The 15,250-nt window shown below is 37.7% G+C and overlaps 1 protein-coding gene across 1 annotated transcript in view; it reads right to left on the reverse strand.

Moving 5' to 3' along the window:
* The window catches only part of ptprr.L (protein tyrosine phosphatase receptor type R L homeolog), a 73,957-nt gene that overhangs the window by 24,561 nt on the left and 34,146 nt on the right, over positions 1–15,250 (reverse strand). Inside the window, exons 5-6 of the mRNA XM_018252469.2 lie at positions 14,381–14,491; positions 8,855–9,114 (exon numbers count right to left, since the gene is read on the reverse strand). Of these exons, the coding sequence (XP_018107958.1) occupies positions 8,855–9,114; positions 14,381–14,491 (371 nt within the window). The remainder of the gene's footprint in view (positions 1–8,854; positions 9,115–14,380; positions 14,492–15,250) is intronic.

Genomic DNA, 15,250 nt, shown 5'->3' on the forward strand with positions numbered 1-15,250 from the left:
GACAACACAGTACAGTATTTCTATATTGTATACTGTCTGCTGGAAAATGCATTTTTGGCAAGAGGATGGTCTTATAAAAAGACAGTCCCTGAATTGGTATAAAGTAATGCATATTTGTTTTGATCATTTATGTACCTGGCAGTAAGCAAGGGAGCAGCTACAAAAAATATTGGTGTGAACAGGGAGCAATGTCCCCTTTTAGAAAAATATATTGTAATAGCAATACAAACTTTCTTTGCCACCTAATGCATAGATTTTATGATAATAAACTTCCCAGTTAACGTCCACTCCCTCTGCTGTTGGCAGCATGATTATTTTTCTTCCCTAAAAAAGGAGGCATGCTGATTTTAGAGAAATATGTAATATAGCATCTGAACAGTAAGCTGTAAATTCCAGCATTGCAATAAGAAGTGGAATGGTCACATAAAGCAAATACTTAATGAAAATGACCACAATTCTACTTTAATTTAGAGGGTCAATTCTATAACCAGTGGTCTCTAAAGGTCTCGGAGAGACCTGGGGGGAAATGGGGGTTGGATATAATCAGCAAAGCTTCCCAATAGCCTTCAAGTAGTTAAATTAACGTGTAAGATCTGGGAAAAATGTCGTAAGAAAACATTTCTAATTGGCCCCTTACCTATCCTAGATGGAAGTGTTTTAGGAAAGTATAATTAAACAATCAGTTACCCTCACTCCAGTTTCTAAACAGATTCAATTTTTTCCATGGTTTGCCGTTTCCAGCAAAAAATATGTGGTTCTTTTTTTAGAACTGCATTATACGAGCATGCCCTGCAATCTTTCCCAAGCACACCTGTATTGTTTCATATGTTTTCATTGGAAGTGAACTACTATGCTCTCTCTCTCTGTTCCAGTAAAAACAAGTCAATTTTCACCCCTGCTTTGTCATGTATTGTTTGTTTAACTGAGGTTAAGGCAGCAATTTGCAAACTGACAATTGTAGTACAGGTATGGGACCTGTTATCCAGAATGCTCAGGACCTGGGGTTTTCAGGATAATGGATCTTTCAGTAATCTGGATCTTCATACCTTAAGTCATCTAAACATTAAATAAATCCAATTAGCTGATTTTGCTTCCAATAAGGAGTAATTATATCTTAGTTAGGATCAGGTACAAGATACTGTTTTATTATTACAGAGAAAAAGGAAATCATTTTTAAAAATCAGAATTATTTGATTATAATGTAGTCTATGTGAGTAATTTAAAATTCAGTTACTAATTACTCATGAAATTCCTGTAAATACTCCCGTGTTCACTTTGATTGGACAGAGCAGAGTAAGAACTTCTAGTTCCAGCAATATGCTCCATTTTCACCGCCACCAAAGTCGTGGCATAACTCAAACGCAGAGTGTTCGCATTGCAATTATGCCATATTTAAAAAGAGCTTTTGGACATTTGCAGTGCGAAAAAAAAATCGCAATTCTGTTTGTACATTAAATACACTACTCTTATCTAACCATGCGCAGGGAAAATATGTTCATTCTGCACTGCGAAAACTTTATAAATGAGCCCCACTAAGTTTTTCCAGGTCCTAAAACCCATAGCAACCAATCAGCAGGCAGCATGTACTGGTCACCTATATAAAAGAAAGCATTGATGGGTTGCTATGGGTTATTGCACCCTGGTAAACAATGCATGTAATGCATGTTTAATGTATAAAAGAGTGTAGCTACAAAAAGTAGCAATTGCATGTACCTCCCGATTCTGTTTTAAAAATTATGGGGTTTCCAGGCAAAAGAAAGTCCTTGAGAAGTGAGATTCTGCACACATTGTTCCCTTAGCTTTTTTAAAGAAATAAATAAAATGTATCAGTTAGATCACAAAGCTTGTGCCCAGATGTGTTTGTAATGCCATGTCACGTACTTAAATATAAAAAAGAGCCAGAACTTTAATTGCTAAGAGTTTCTGCCAAGGGCAGCTGATAAGCAACAAACATACCACTGCCATCTGCTGGTCAAAATCTGAATTGCACAGAAATTTGACAAAATGTGCATGTTATAGAAACATTTCTGGGGAGAAAAGAAATGCACATGCAATGTGATCAAAACTATGCATTAGTTATCTTGCTCATATAATCTATATAAATGTCTATATACAAGGAGAAGTCATATTGATGCCTATTATGAAACTCCCTGTCTTTTCAACCACATGTACTAGCATCAGCTAAAACACTTTCTAAGAATTCCTGCAGGTAGTCACACTTGGGTCTCACTTAATTGTGACCTTGATTGCTGGCTATACAGTATGTGCCAAGCCCAGACACTAGATACACCAGCATGGTACTATACAGGGTACAGCAGGGCAACCGGGAAAGCATTTTTTTCACATATCTGTAAAGCGGGGTTCTGACGTAACATTTATACATAAAGAGGGCTTGAACCAAAAAATGTCTAAAAACTGCTGCCATCTGTAGAATAATGATAGCAAATCTGTTATTGCTATGGGTCTCTGTACTGGGGTAAAAGGGCATTTGCATTATTTATGGTAGTGGTCCTCAAACAATAGGCTCACAAGCCCTTTGGATGCTGCTCCCAGTGTCCTCAAAGTAGGTGCTTATATTTCAATTCCAGACTTGGAGGCAAGATTTGGTTGCAAAAAAAAAAAAACAGGTTTACGGCTAAACAGAGCCTCCTGTATGCTGGCAATCTACATAGGGCTACCAATATAGCCAATCATAGCCCTTATTTGGCACCTCTGAGGAACTGTATTCATGCTTGTGTTGCTCCCCATGTCTTTAAGAGCTTTAAGAAATGAATTTACTTATTTACTAAGTGCAATAATGTGCCACAATTCAACAGATTTGTACCCACAGTGCAATATTTGTAACCAGGAATCCTGCGTAATTGCATTGGCTACAATCAGTCACAAAATCATGTGCTCCAGATTGGAGCATTGTTTATTAAATTGAGTACAAGTGGGTGCAGCTCATGGGATACATAGATAATGCACTTACAAACCTTTCAGTGTGATTCAGCTTGTGAAGCGGCCAGTGCCTATAGGACAACACATAAATGCAACGTATATTTACCAGCTGATCAAGGTAGATGTCAGGTACAAAGCAAAGTTGTGCCTGTGTGTTTCTCTGCACCCAATGCCTCAGTAGGTTTTGCCCTGGCACAAATCACTAGTACTAAAGGAATTGTTCAGTGTACAAATAAAAACTGGGTGAATAGATAGGCTCTGCCTATAGTTATTCGCCAAAAATGTATAAAGGCTGGAGTGACTGGATATCTAAAATAATAGCCAGAACAGTACTTCCTGCTTTCAGCTCTCTTGGTTTTCACTGATTGGCTACCAGGTAATATCCAATCAGAGACTTGAGGGGGGCCACATGGGTGAGCTGAATGCTGAGGATGAATTGCAAACTCACTGACCAGTTATGTCCCTGTGGGCCCCCTTCATTTCGCTGACTAGCTCAGAGTTAGAGAGCTGAAAAGCAGGAAGTAGTGTTCTGGCTATTATGTTAGACATCCAGTCACTCCAGCCTTTATACATTACATTTTTAGCTAACTAAATATATTAGAAACATTATTTATTTTGCACAGCCTATATATTTACCCAGTTTTACACTGAACTGTTCCTTTAATGAGTGCAAGCACTTTCTATAGAATTAAAACTGAGACGTTTCTGTGCCATTTTCTGCATTTATAACTGTACTGTAACACTGTAGCCACAGTAAATAAGGCCTATAACAGTGAGCTGTATCATTTGCATTTATAATACCTTCTCTGTCCTCGTGTTGTCCATTTAAATTTTGGGTCTAGGATATTCGAACATATCATTTGGAATCTTGTACATTTGTTTATCTTTGAGCCAGTTTAAATGTTATTTATACTGCACAATGCTTTGGAAGCTCATTGTGTGTATATATAAAGGATGCTTGCTGTATAAATGACCAACTCACTGTGTAGAAGAAAATGCAAGTTGAACGTGTAGTGTGGGATATTAAAAAGCCAATGTATTTCTTTTGACTCTTGTTCTATACCCTTATTATTGGTCTAATTTTGTTATATTACAATGCTGAGCCAGCAGCAAGAATAACTTGTTTCAAGCTCAGCCAAAAAGGAAACGTGAGAGAAGGGTGGAGCGTCGGACAAGCACAATCAACATCGGACCCGGCAGGGTTTCCTGTCACCTTGGGAACCTAATTAATTGGTGCAGTGGTTTCCTGTGTGTATTACACAGAGCCAGTAGCAACGACAGTAACAAGCCAAAGTGCATGATAACAGACCTACGAGCAACATAAAGACTGTTCTGGATTGAAGGCGTTTGGTCAAGGAAATGCTGCAAATCGTTGTGTTGCTGCTCAGATTTGTATAAACAAGCTTACATTTTGGCACAGACACATCACAGCAATAAAAGAGGGACACAAAAGTGTTGTGGCACACTGTTCTGGCTTATCTCTTTCTACGGTATTAATAGCACAGATGTCTGATGACACAAGGCCTGTGACACAAACTCCAAAAACAGTGACCGCCTCAATTAATGCAAAAGATCATTACCTGTATTTATTCATTACTGTAACTTTACATAGAGTGAAGCCTGCTATAGAGTAGACAATGGTATTCTAAAATAATATGCAGTTGGTATTCTTTCATTATTTTGTTTGTTGTGTTTTTATTATTTACATTGGTATATGCAGCAGTCAGGTTTATAAAGGTTAACTTATGCCTGACTGGGAAAGGGCCTAGATAAAAAGATATGCATTAGAAAAGGGAGAGGGATATGGTTAAACTATTTAATGTTTATAACAAATATGCAAATGATAAAGGTTTAATGACATCCTGAAGGAATATTCATTCTTAAAGCCACAAACCCCAAGAGCCACATGAATCCCAGCTGACTGCAATACATCTACAAACCCACAAAGAGTTCTGGGAAAAGGCAAAATAAAAACAGGCAAAAGTCATCAAAGTTGAAGCCTAGAAGGTCTTGGCTCTGACTTGTCAAATTTTTTGATGGCAGGAGAAATCTCAGTGGCATGAGGCCATCTTTTTATATAACGCTTTCTGTCTATTTTTGGGAGTATCATTAACAAGGAAACTGCATTTATTAGCAGAGAAATATAGCTACTGACATTTATGGCATGTTCATATATGAATAACATGGTAACGGTATGCCGTATAACTTAACCCTTAAGAAAACTCATCAAACATAAGGTGGGTACAGAATATCAATAACACAACTATGTAATTAATACAGTAATAACTACTAGCCAACCCCTGCATATTGCTACAGCAGATTGCCTTCCACCCACTATCTCTCTGTCTCTGACCTATCAGCTGTTTTTCTATATGATTTAAACTCTGTTACTTACCCTAGCAACTCCCTGAACAATTTCACTGCCTAGCCCATAACCAATGACCCTCACAATTAGCATAACAGCCACCTTTTAATGTGGCTGAAGAGCCAAAAGACCTTCGCTCTTCAAAATGTAAGATCTCAGTTACAAAGTGCTACAAAATTGGGGCCCCTAGATTAAAAATATACTAAGCATTTCTCCTAGGATTTGTTGTTGTTAAGTACAAGTATATGTTACAAGCACATAACAACATATGTTTATATGCAGGGGTTATTATAATTCTTAATTTCCAAGTATCACAGATATAAAAATGAGCAATAGTATGACAAGAAAATATATGCACCATCTCCATAGAAAGCAACTATACTAGCAACCAGAGTCCAAGCAGAAGGTGTTTTGCAGTATAGATACTGATATTCTGACACAATTTGCATTTGGTCTACTTTTATTATGGATAAAAAAATACTTTTCTTATCCTTCTACCTGCTTTATTAAATGCTGTCTGGTATCTGGGTATTCACCTTCTTTAATCTAGGGGTCTACCAAAGAAGCAATGATTGAATTATTCATAGTGCAAGCACCTCATTACAACAGCAGTGCAGACGTTTAATGGGGCTAGTGCGCTTGAGGATGGGGCCTGCATGGGGTGCTGCAGTAAGTGGTAGATGGGAGTAACTTGACCTCACCATTGGATCTTTCTGTTCTACCAATGAAACATCTTTCACTTGTACAGCAAAAAGAAAAACACAACTCAGTTTTAAACCATTTCATCTTTGTAAAGCCTTTATTTTAGAGAGTAGACAAAAATTGAGCACATAGCACTATTAGAGCTATTAGAGTAGCAAATGGAATGACATTTCCAGTATGTCCAGTACTGACTCCCTTTCCAGTAATATGTAGACCAACTGTAAAATTTTCAGCACAGATGGTACAGATAACACCTTAGAGCTATGGAACTGTGTTTACTAAATCGGAATGAAATCACTTAATCGCCACAAAATGTACATTAAAGGGAACCTGTCACCCAGACATAAAAAGTTGTAATGAAAGCCCTTTTCAAATTAAACATTAAACATGATTTTTTTGGGCTTACACTCATATATTGGCTTCCCTGCCTCTGTGCACAATCACTGTCACTCATTTCTACATTTCCTTCAAGGTGTGTGCATCTCCTTCCTATGTACTGCCTTATTCTAATTACAGTAACTAAGCAATTGTGTAGACTGTAGCTTCAATACATTTATTTAAAAGTATATAGAAGAGAATAGTGTGTTTTTCAGGTTCTCAAATGCTCCAAGAAGATTGATGATGCTGGACTAAGTTATTTAGCTTTGATACACAAGCAGAGGTAACAGTATCAAGGTTGTCATGGCAACTGAATTTAGCACAACTTGCACACAGAGCAAACGACATTGTTAAGTTCCATACCTCGTTATTTTTAGAACAAGTGCTCACTTGGGCAACATAGTGGAGAAAATTACCTTGCAGGTTTTTGTTTTATTTGCGGAACAATAAGGGAATGCCACACGTGGAGACCTTATATAAGTGGTGTATTTTAGCAGCATTGGCTTTTATCTAGTTTTTTATAAAGGGAGTTAAGTGGTGAGGTTACATAAGAAGATATGTATAACAGTAAAATAGTGCTGCACACATTGCTGCTTTCAATGCCAGGGGGTAAATACTATTATGTAATGCAGTGTTTCTTCATGTCTACCACAGCTGCACACAACACTGGCTACCAGTTTGATACACAGGAGTGAAAGATGAATAAATATGTTCCCACACCAGATATCACATAGTCACAGGACTGTTGATGCTCTTTGTCTTGCAGTGACATGTCTATCTGACCAATTCTGCACATATTCTGCTCTGTGAAACCAGTTTACCGAATTTACTTCAGCCAGTCTCCTACTGTACATTGATCAGCCCCAGTAAGGATGAAACTGATCTGTATCAGCAACTAACCGTCGCTGAGCATTACACCCCAGTGGGTTAGCATTCATTTGTAGGGTATTCCATGAAAATGGAAAAATATAAAGAAAAATACAACTTCCTCTCCACCCTAAGGGCAATGGAAAAGGCCTGTATTTTTATCTGCAATATTTATCTTTCCATTACAGTTCTATTGTTTCATAAAGTCCATATATATAGGTTAGCGTGCATCACAGACTCTTTTCTCTGTGTTTAATAAGCATTCTTCTGAGATGCTGCTTTTGCATTGTGCACATGCTCTTTCAAAATGCTATAGATACATCACAGCTTTTCAATAGAGTGCACATTTTATTTAGGCTAAAATTAAACATTAAAAAATGCATTATTCTTCTTTGGATTTTCTACTAATATATGGAGATACTGTATATCCCCCTGATTGTTTATTTTGAATGCAAAGTTCACAGATTTATTGAGAACATACTTCACTCCTGAACTGACGGCCTTATTCTAATATTCCCACCACCCCTATGTTCCCATCTTAAGGCAAAGGCTCTCACTTGCAACTACCTGAGCTTTGAAACTAAACAATCTCCTTTCTCACAGGGTGCATATAGTCAGAATATAAAATCTCTCTACAGGCCTTTATGTGTAATTCAATGGTTGGCCAAACACTTGGATCAGCCTGATACAGCACAAAGTGGGGTTAGCAAAACTGGACAAAAATCCACTTGTTTAGAAAACTGCCCATAGATCTTATCTCAAAATATATGGACATCTTAAGTAAGATTATCACAAGGGATTTACATGAAAAACAATTGCTCAGACATAGTTTCAGAGTTGTCTTGACAGTGTTTATTCTGTAAGCTGCAGGAAAGGGCCTCACAAGATATTCAACAACTGTCAGCAGAGAAGGTAAAATCAATAACCGTGTTCTGCTGAAGTGGAAGGTTAACAAATGAATTATCGGTCAAAAAAGCATGTTTAAAAAGAAACAGCTTCTAAATACAGTTTGAGATGCGCCAGTATAAAAAAGGAGATCGGAGTATGCAAAATATATGTCAATGTGCTGGAATGACAAAGCACAACAAAAAAATTGTGTTTTTTTACAAGACTTAAGAATGTCACCCATTATGTACAGTAAGAATCCTTGGAAAGCACTAAAACCTTGCAAATGAAGCAATAACAGTTGACACTCAACAACTGCAAGCAACATATACACAGTAGCATCAGGCAGATGAATTATACTGTATATGCTACATTAATAACATAACTACAAATAACTATGGGAGCACAATCCTTGGGGCCTGCTGTCCTTAATAATATGCATCTATCTTAGAAAAACAATGAATTCTCTTGTCTTTATACGAAAAAAAAGCACTGTAAAAATGTATCCAAACTGTATAGGACCTACAATGTATGCTATTAAAATCAAAATATAAAATAAAATCAAAGGCCACAAGTAATGACATGGTATGGTAGTATGGCAGTACTCGTACTCATTCTGCATCAAATTCAAATTCACTTACCAATGACCAACAAAAATAAACCAGAAACAATGGCCCTCATAAACATGACTAATTTTCTTATAAAATACCTGCTTACCTTTCTTGGAGGCCCACAGGTTTCATTTTAAATGGAGAAGGTCCTGCAGACAATGGAGGTCTAATCTCGAAGGTGCCTTGGCACTGAGGGTCTACAACAACATTCACAGCTTTAGGGATATGTTCATGCTGCACCATGCTGCTTGGCCGTTTTGCCTGAGATTGTGTAGGCTGAGCTGGGAGAGGCGACAGGTGAATCTCTTGATTTTTCTTGTCCTGCCTCAATGAAAACTGAATCTTTTCTTTTAATCTGTAGAGAACCTATGAGATAGAAGGTAAGAACTATTTACAATATTCTCCTCCTACTCTCAAAACAAAGCAAAACAAACACAAAAAGAATCGAAGCTCAGTTCTTAAAAAAGCTCATAATTTGTCCCGTGGGAGTTTATTTTTTTTTCTTTCTGACTTATCTATCGCATACTAGAGTTGGTTCTCTAAAGGTTTTACATAAGAGATGGACTGTGATCAGAATTACTGAACAGTTTGTGAAGTTACGCTCACACACAACATGTCAAGGAACACCCTCAAAACCCTTTTCTTTCAGCAGAAGCAACACTACTGCCAGTTCCTTTTCAAATGGTTTCTGCAGAACACTAATGCTGATGCCAGACTAGGTGTTTTGACTACTGCCATCAACAGGCAGCAAACAACAGTGGTCAAAACATTCCCCCTCTACCTGTTACCACTTCCCATATTAATGTTTGGGAAATGAATAAAGGCGATAGATTGAACCCTGCTCAGAAATGCTCTAGTAAGCATTTTGAAGAGCAGGTCCTCTGTCGCCCGCTACATGTCTACTAGGCACACATTTTACACAATACGGTAAACCATGGCAGGTGGCCAAATGTAAAGTCCGACAGCATAAGATGTTGCAAAATTATCTCAGGTGAGTCTAAGGATAGAAGGTAGTTCTAGACTAACCTGTTCTTGCAATTTGTAGAGGTCGTCATGGAAGAGAAACCTCTGATACAAGCCTTCTGTGCTTCTGCATTTACTTACACATTAACTGAATTTGCCTACATGTAGAACCAAATGAGCAGAAAACAAATGTATATGATAGGTCACATCAAGTCCCATTTCCAGTTTTCTTGAATTGCAGAGGTGCTGTACTTATTTTAAGAACATACAGACAGATATGTAGATTAACAAATCGATTCATAATTACAAAATCTGCTGTGTTACTAGATTGTCTGAATCATTATTTGTCAGAACTGCAGGCATGTCAGACTTGTAAGGTTGAACATAGTGGCTAGAACTTTGGACACAGCTATACATTTATAATTACATAAATTCATTTTATAGTCAGCTGTACCTTATTCCCCAAATGGCATTAAGGCTAGAAAGTACGAGGGCAGCATGTGGCCCTTAAAACAACAGTCTGACATGCCTGCTGTAATCATTTTGTTCTATAAAAATTACAAATGCAATCTGATAACTATGGAGAACATTTTTTTGATGTTAACAACAATATGGCATCTCCCACACATATTGATAAATAAAATGTGTATACAAACAGGAAAATAAAGTGAGTCTAAAACTTACTTAAAGATTAGGTGCTTGTCCCTTATTGTATGTTGTTTTTCTTTTCTATGTTATCTTTTAAGCAGCTATGACTATGCATAACAAGGTAGAACATAAAGTAAATGTAGAAAATGAAACTGAGTCTGGTCTCGTTCATTACACACAAACATCCTGTCTCCAAGGCAGCACAGAATATATGTTCACTTTTCTATGCCTCTTTTTAATGTTTATTTTGACTTCTACTATGGAGTCCCCTGACTATTGTTGGTCACGCTGATATATGTTATGGGTTCAGAGAAGGGAATTATGGGCATTATGGGTTCAAAGAAGGGAAAAATAATATACAAAATGGGAATTGACAGCCCAGTCCATGCAGCTGTGCCAGAAGGTATTTAAAGACTTTAGAGCAGTAACACAGAACTTTACTACTAGCTCACTGCGTAGTGTTTTATTGGTTTCAGCCTGGAATCAGGGAATAAGTGGCAGTATAAAAGCTATGAAAGTACTTGATTAAAAAAAAAAAAAACAGTATGTGAACAAGTTTCTGCACCTGAAACAGCTGGTGCTGAGACCACAAAAAACATCTGTATCCAATAATCAGACAGCTCCTGGTATGCAGTAAGTGCCACCCGCTGTATATGGCTTAAAGGTGGACATGCACATCAAGATACAGTTGGGAAGAAAATTATAAATAAAGAGTGAATGATTCCATACAATCAGTTGAATTGTCCAATCAAATTGATCGATCAGTTTCATCCAGTACAAATGTCTGGAGAATACGCCAGCTTCTACATACCAATGTAGACTGTTCACAGACTAAATGGAAGTGACCAGGCATAAGATCTGGTTAATAGAATAGTTCCTGTCCTATTGCATCACTGCTTCTTCACAATATGCAAGATGAATGGCCATATATTTATATTCCTGTGTGCAGTAGCAAATATATAATAGCTGAGAATGTTCAAAGCCTGAAGGAAATAGTATGGCTTAAACCAAGACAATAGGATAAAACCATTAATTCACTGACAATGCCACTTTCTACCTGAAGCACTTAAATAATCACAAACTTGCAGCTCTAGCAAGAGAATAAGCCTGGAATAATTACAAATAATGCACATCAAAGAAACATGAAGACTGACTCAACACCGCCATTATCTGTAGGCAACGGGTTGTCACAGTATTTCGTAGATGTCTGGTAGGCAGAATGCCTAATTGTTTCCATTGAGGTTATATTTGTATCTGACGTTTAACTGCATTCAGTCTATAATAAACACACAACATACTGTCCTTGTGACTGTAGGATGGTAGATATGCCTTGCATCCATACAGTCTGAAAGCATTCACCCACTGTGCCTGTGTTATATAATCAGTTCATTCAAATTATCCTAACTAAAGAAGTCTATGGAGCCTTTGTTTTCTGGGGTGCCACATTTAGTCAAATTTATAAATACAAGTATTCCAAATGCACATTTTATGCAAGTTCTTCAAGTTTACTGCATGTGATTTAAAACATATTTATGGATTGCAGTACTTATATTCTGCAAGTAATAGCAGCATAGCCTTATTTTAAAGGCATTTTATGGAATGTTTGTTCTGGTGTAAAAATACATGTAGTTGCCAAGGGGTGGCTTGTACCTGGTAAGACTCAGGTAAGTCCATACAAACTAGGGATGCACCGAATCCAATTTAGGATTCGGCCATAACCCCGAATCCTTTGTGAAAGATTCGGCCAAAAGCCTGTTAAGCCTCATTGGAGAAATGGGGTTAAACGTAGAGAAAGTGTTGTTTGGGGGGGGGGGAGTTGTTATATTGCAAGGTTCATTGGGAAAATGGATGAAGAGTAGAAAAAGCACAATACAGAAAAGGGTGTGGGGGGGAGTGGTTAAGAGGAGAAAAGGTCCACCAGCAAAAACACTGTTTTTTTTAAAAGAAATCATTACCTGCGGATGACACTTCTTTTCTTTTAAAATAAGTTATTTGCTGGAACAGGTAGCTGCCTGAACTTCCAGGCTTGAATTTATTTAGATACAGAGTAAGTTGCGGCATAGACTCTCCTTCCAGAGATAGAGGAGGGGATAAAAGGATGAGGGGGGAGGTAAGATTCAAAGCAGTTTTGAGGAAGAAGAAATAAATGGTATCTGAGAAAGATGTACAAAGGACAGAGAAACAGCACACTGGAGCAGAAGGCAAGAGAGAAGGATGGACGGGTTGCAAGGTCCAATGTGGTCACAAAAGCCTTTCTGGTCATAGGTTATTTACCGCTGAACTAATTGCCTCAAGCTTCTTGTGAATGATCCTGTTTAATTATTTGTCAACAAAAACCTAGCTTGTATGCAGATTGTGTAACCAGTCTGGCATTCACTGAAAACACCAGCAAGCATATAGATTTACTGTACTCATAAGGCAGCATCTGCTGGGCACCAAGGAGGAGGAGGGAAGCCATTTTAAACTCCTCTGCTTTTTCCCAGCTGAATAAACATTGTTGTGAAGCTTTCCTGCTGTGCATCTGTCAAAATATGTAATACAGTACATAAATTGTGTGTTGTGCAGACTGGCACAGCTTGGTTATGAACAGCTTTAATAAGCAGCTTTTCTGTGAGCATGTATAAAGCAGCGGCTAGCCGAATATTATGAATCTGGTCTTCAAGCCTTTGGGAATATTCACCTTGTTGATGAAAAATTGCCACCATTTTGGAATGAGAATTTAGTTTCACAAACAGCAAAGAGGTTGCTTTGTTTGTGAACAAAGACTCCCTTACTTACATTCCTCCTACATTTCTTAATCGTGTTCTTAATCTGATCTTGTTTTTCGCTGCAATTTAAACCTAATCTGGTGTTATAATGAGTCAGCACTGTCCACCATCCATGTTTCCCATGAATGTCAATCGCAACATATAAGCATAGGTTATTAAAGGAGAACTAAAGCTTAACTAAAGAAGTAGACTAGAAATGTTGTACATTATGGGGCAGATGTATTAAGGGTCGAATACCGAGGGTTAATTAACCCTCAATATTCGACTGGCGAATTAAAATCCTTCGACTTCAAATATCGAAGTCGAAGGATTTTGCGCAATTAAATCTTTCGAACGATTTGAAGGATTTTAATCCATCGATCGAAGGATTATCCTTTGACCAAAAAAAGATAGCCAAGCCTATGGGGACCTTCCCCATAGGCTAACATTGACTTTGGTAGCTTTTAGGTGGCAAACTAGGGGGTCGAAGTTTTTTCTTAAAGAGACAGTACTTCGACTATCGAATGGTCGAATAGTCGAACGATTTTTAGTTCGAATCGTTCGATTCGAAGTCAAAGTTGTAGTCGAAGGTTGAAGTAGCCCATTCGATGGTCGAAGTAGCCAAAAAAACACTTCAAAATTCAAAGTATTTTTTCTTCTATTCCTTCACTCGAACTTAATGAACGGGCCCCTAAGTTTTGGGCTCCTGTACCAGCCCAAGGCACCCCACCTGTTTAGCAGAGATGATCTGTTTTTCCAAAGATGCCCCAGTATCTCTCCATCTTCTTTTTTGCTGATTCACTGCACATGCTCTATGCTACTGTCACTTACTGAGCTTAGGGACCCACTCACAATATACAGTCCACATAGAGTATAAATTGTCACAATATAAGGCTGATTAGTAAAACCGATAGTAAAACCGATATTTGCCAGAGCTGCTGCATACAACCCATCCAATGAGGTTAGGCCAAGTATCCCAAAGCTAGACTAATTATTCATTCATATAATAATACGTTTAGATCTGTGGATGCTACGCAGCTGTTTATGATGGCACAACAATGTATACTCTCCATTATTATAATTCTCATTATTAATAACATTTCCTACAAGTAGATTTTCAAAGGTATTTTTATTCCTTTGTCTCTGCTAAATTAGAGATTTTAGCTAACCCCACATTATTAGGATGATAATGATCCACTCCTAACTACTAACTTGAATTGTAAGATACAACATTCACAGCAAGTACAGTATTTAAAAGATAACAAAAAACTTACCATCAAGCAAGTCACTATTATGACAAATATGCTGAGAAATATAACAATGGTATAAAATCCTTCTTTGGTCCATAGCTTATCTGCTTCATGTTGTCCTTGGAGTACATTTTTCTTGTAATGAAATAAAGACAAAAACAATCTGTTATCCTTCTGCTGTGGCACATTTAATATCTTTAGTCATTGCACAGTCACTCAAGAACAGAGTGCACTAACGCTACCTAGAGAGCCAAGGAGTTAAATGACTTTTGGCAGACAGGCAGTTGGCTAAAATCCCTTTAATGCTCAAATAATCTTCCCACACACATTTTATGGTCAGATCTCAACAAAAGCAAACACAGTTAATGTTTTTCTTGAAATTCACCTGACCAATTAGGTATGTGAGTGCTTTTCACCTGCCTGCTGAGGAAATGGTTAAATCTAATCTTTCATTTTCCTTTCCAGCTCCTCCTTTACCACCCACGCACTGCTGTAGTGTATGTCACCCTGCCTACCTTTCTACAGGTGGAAACAGGTGCAAGCACTCTCAATAGAAATGATCAGGCACAAAGGCTGCATGCAGTGCCGGTGCTCATTGGTTTTAATGTTATTTATTAATTTGTAGTTAACAGAATTTCTCAAGCTCACGTGTGCCTGGTATGAGATAAATAATTGCAGCAGCACAGCCTTAATGTTGGTTTCAATTATAAATCACCCTCTGTATAACACTGTGGGGCAGATTCATTAAGGGTCGAATTTCGAAGTTAAAAATACTTCGAAATTCGACCCTCGAATTGAAATCCTTCGACTTCGAATATCGAAGTCGAAGGATTTAGCGCTAATCCTGCGATCGATCGATCGAAGGATTTTTCGTTCGATCGAACAATTAAATCC

Source organism: Xenopus laevis, chromosome 3L (assembly GCF_017654675.1).
Source record: "Xenopus laevis strain J_2021 chromosome 3L, Xenopus_laevis_v10.1, whole genome shotgun sequence".
Classification (NCBI taxonomy): domain Eukaryota; kingdom Metazoa; phylum Chordata; class Amphibia; order Anura; family Pipidae; genus Xenopus; species Xenopus laevis.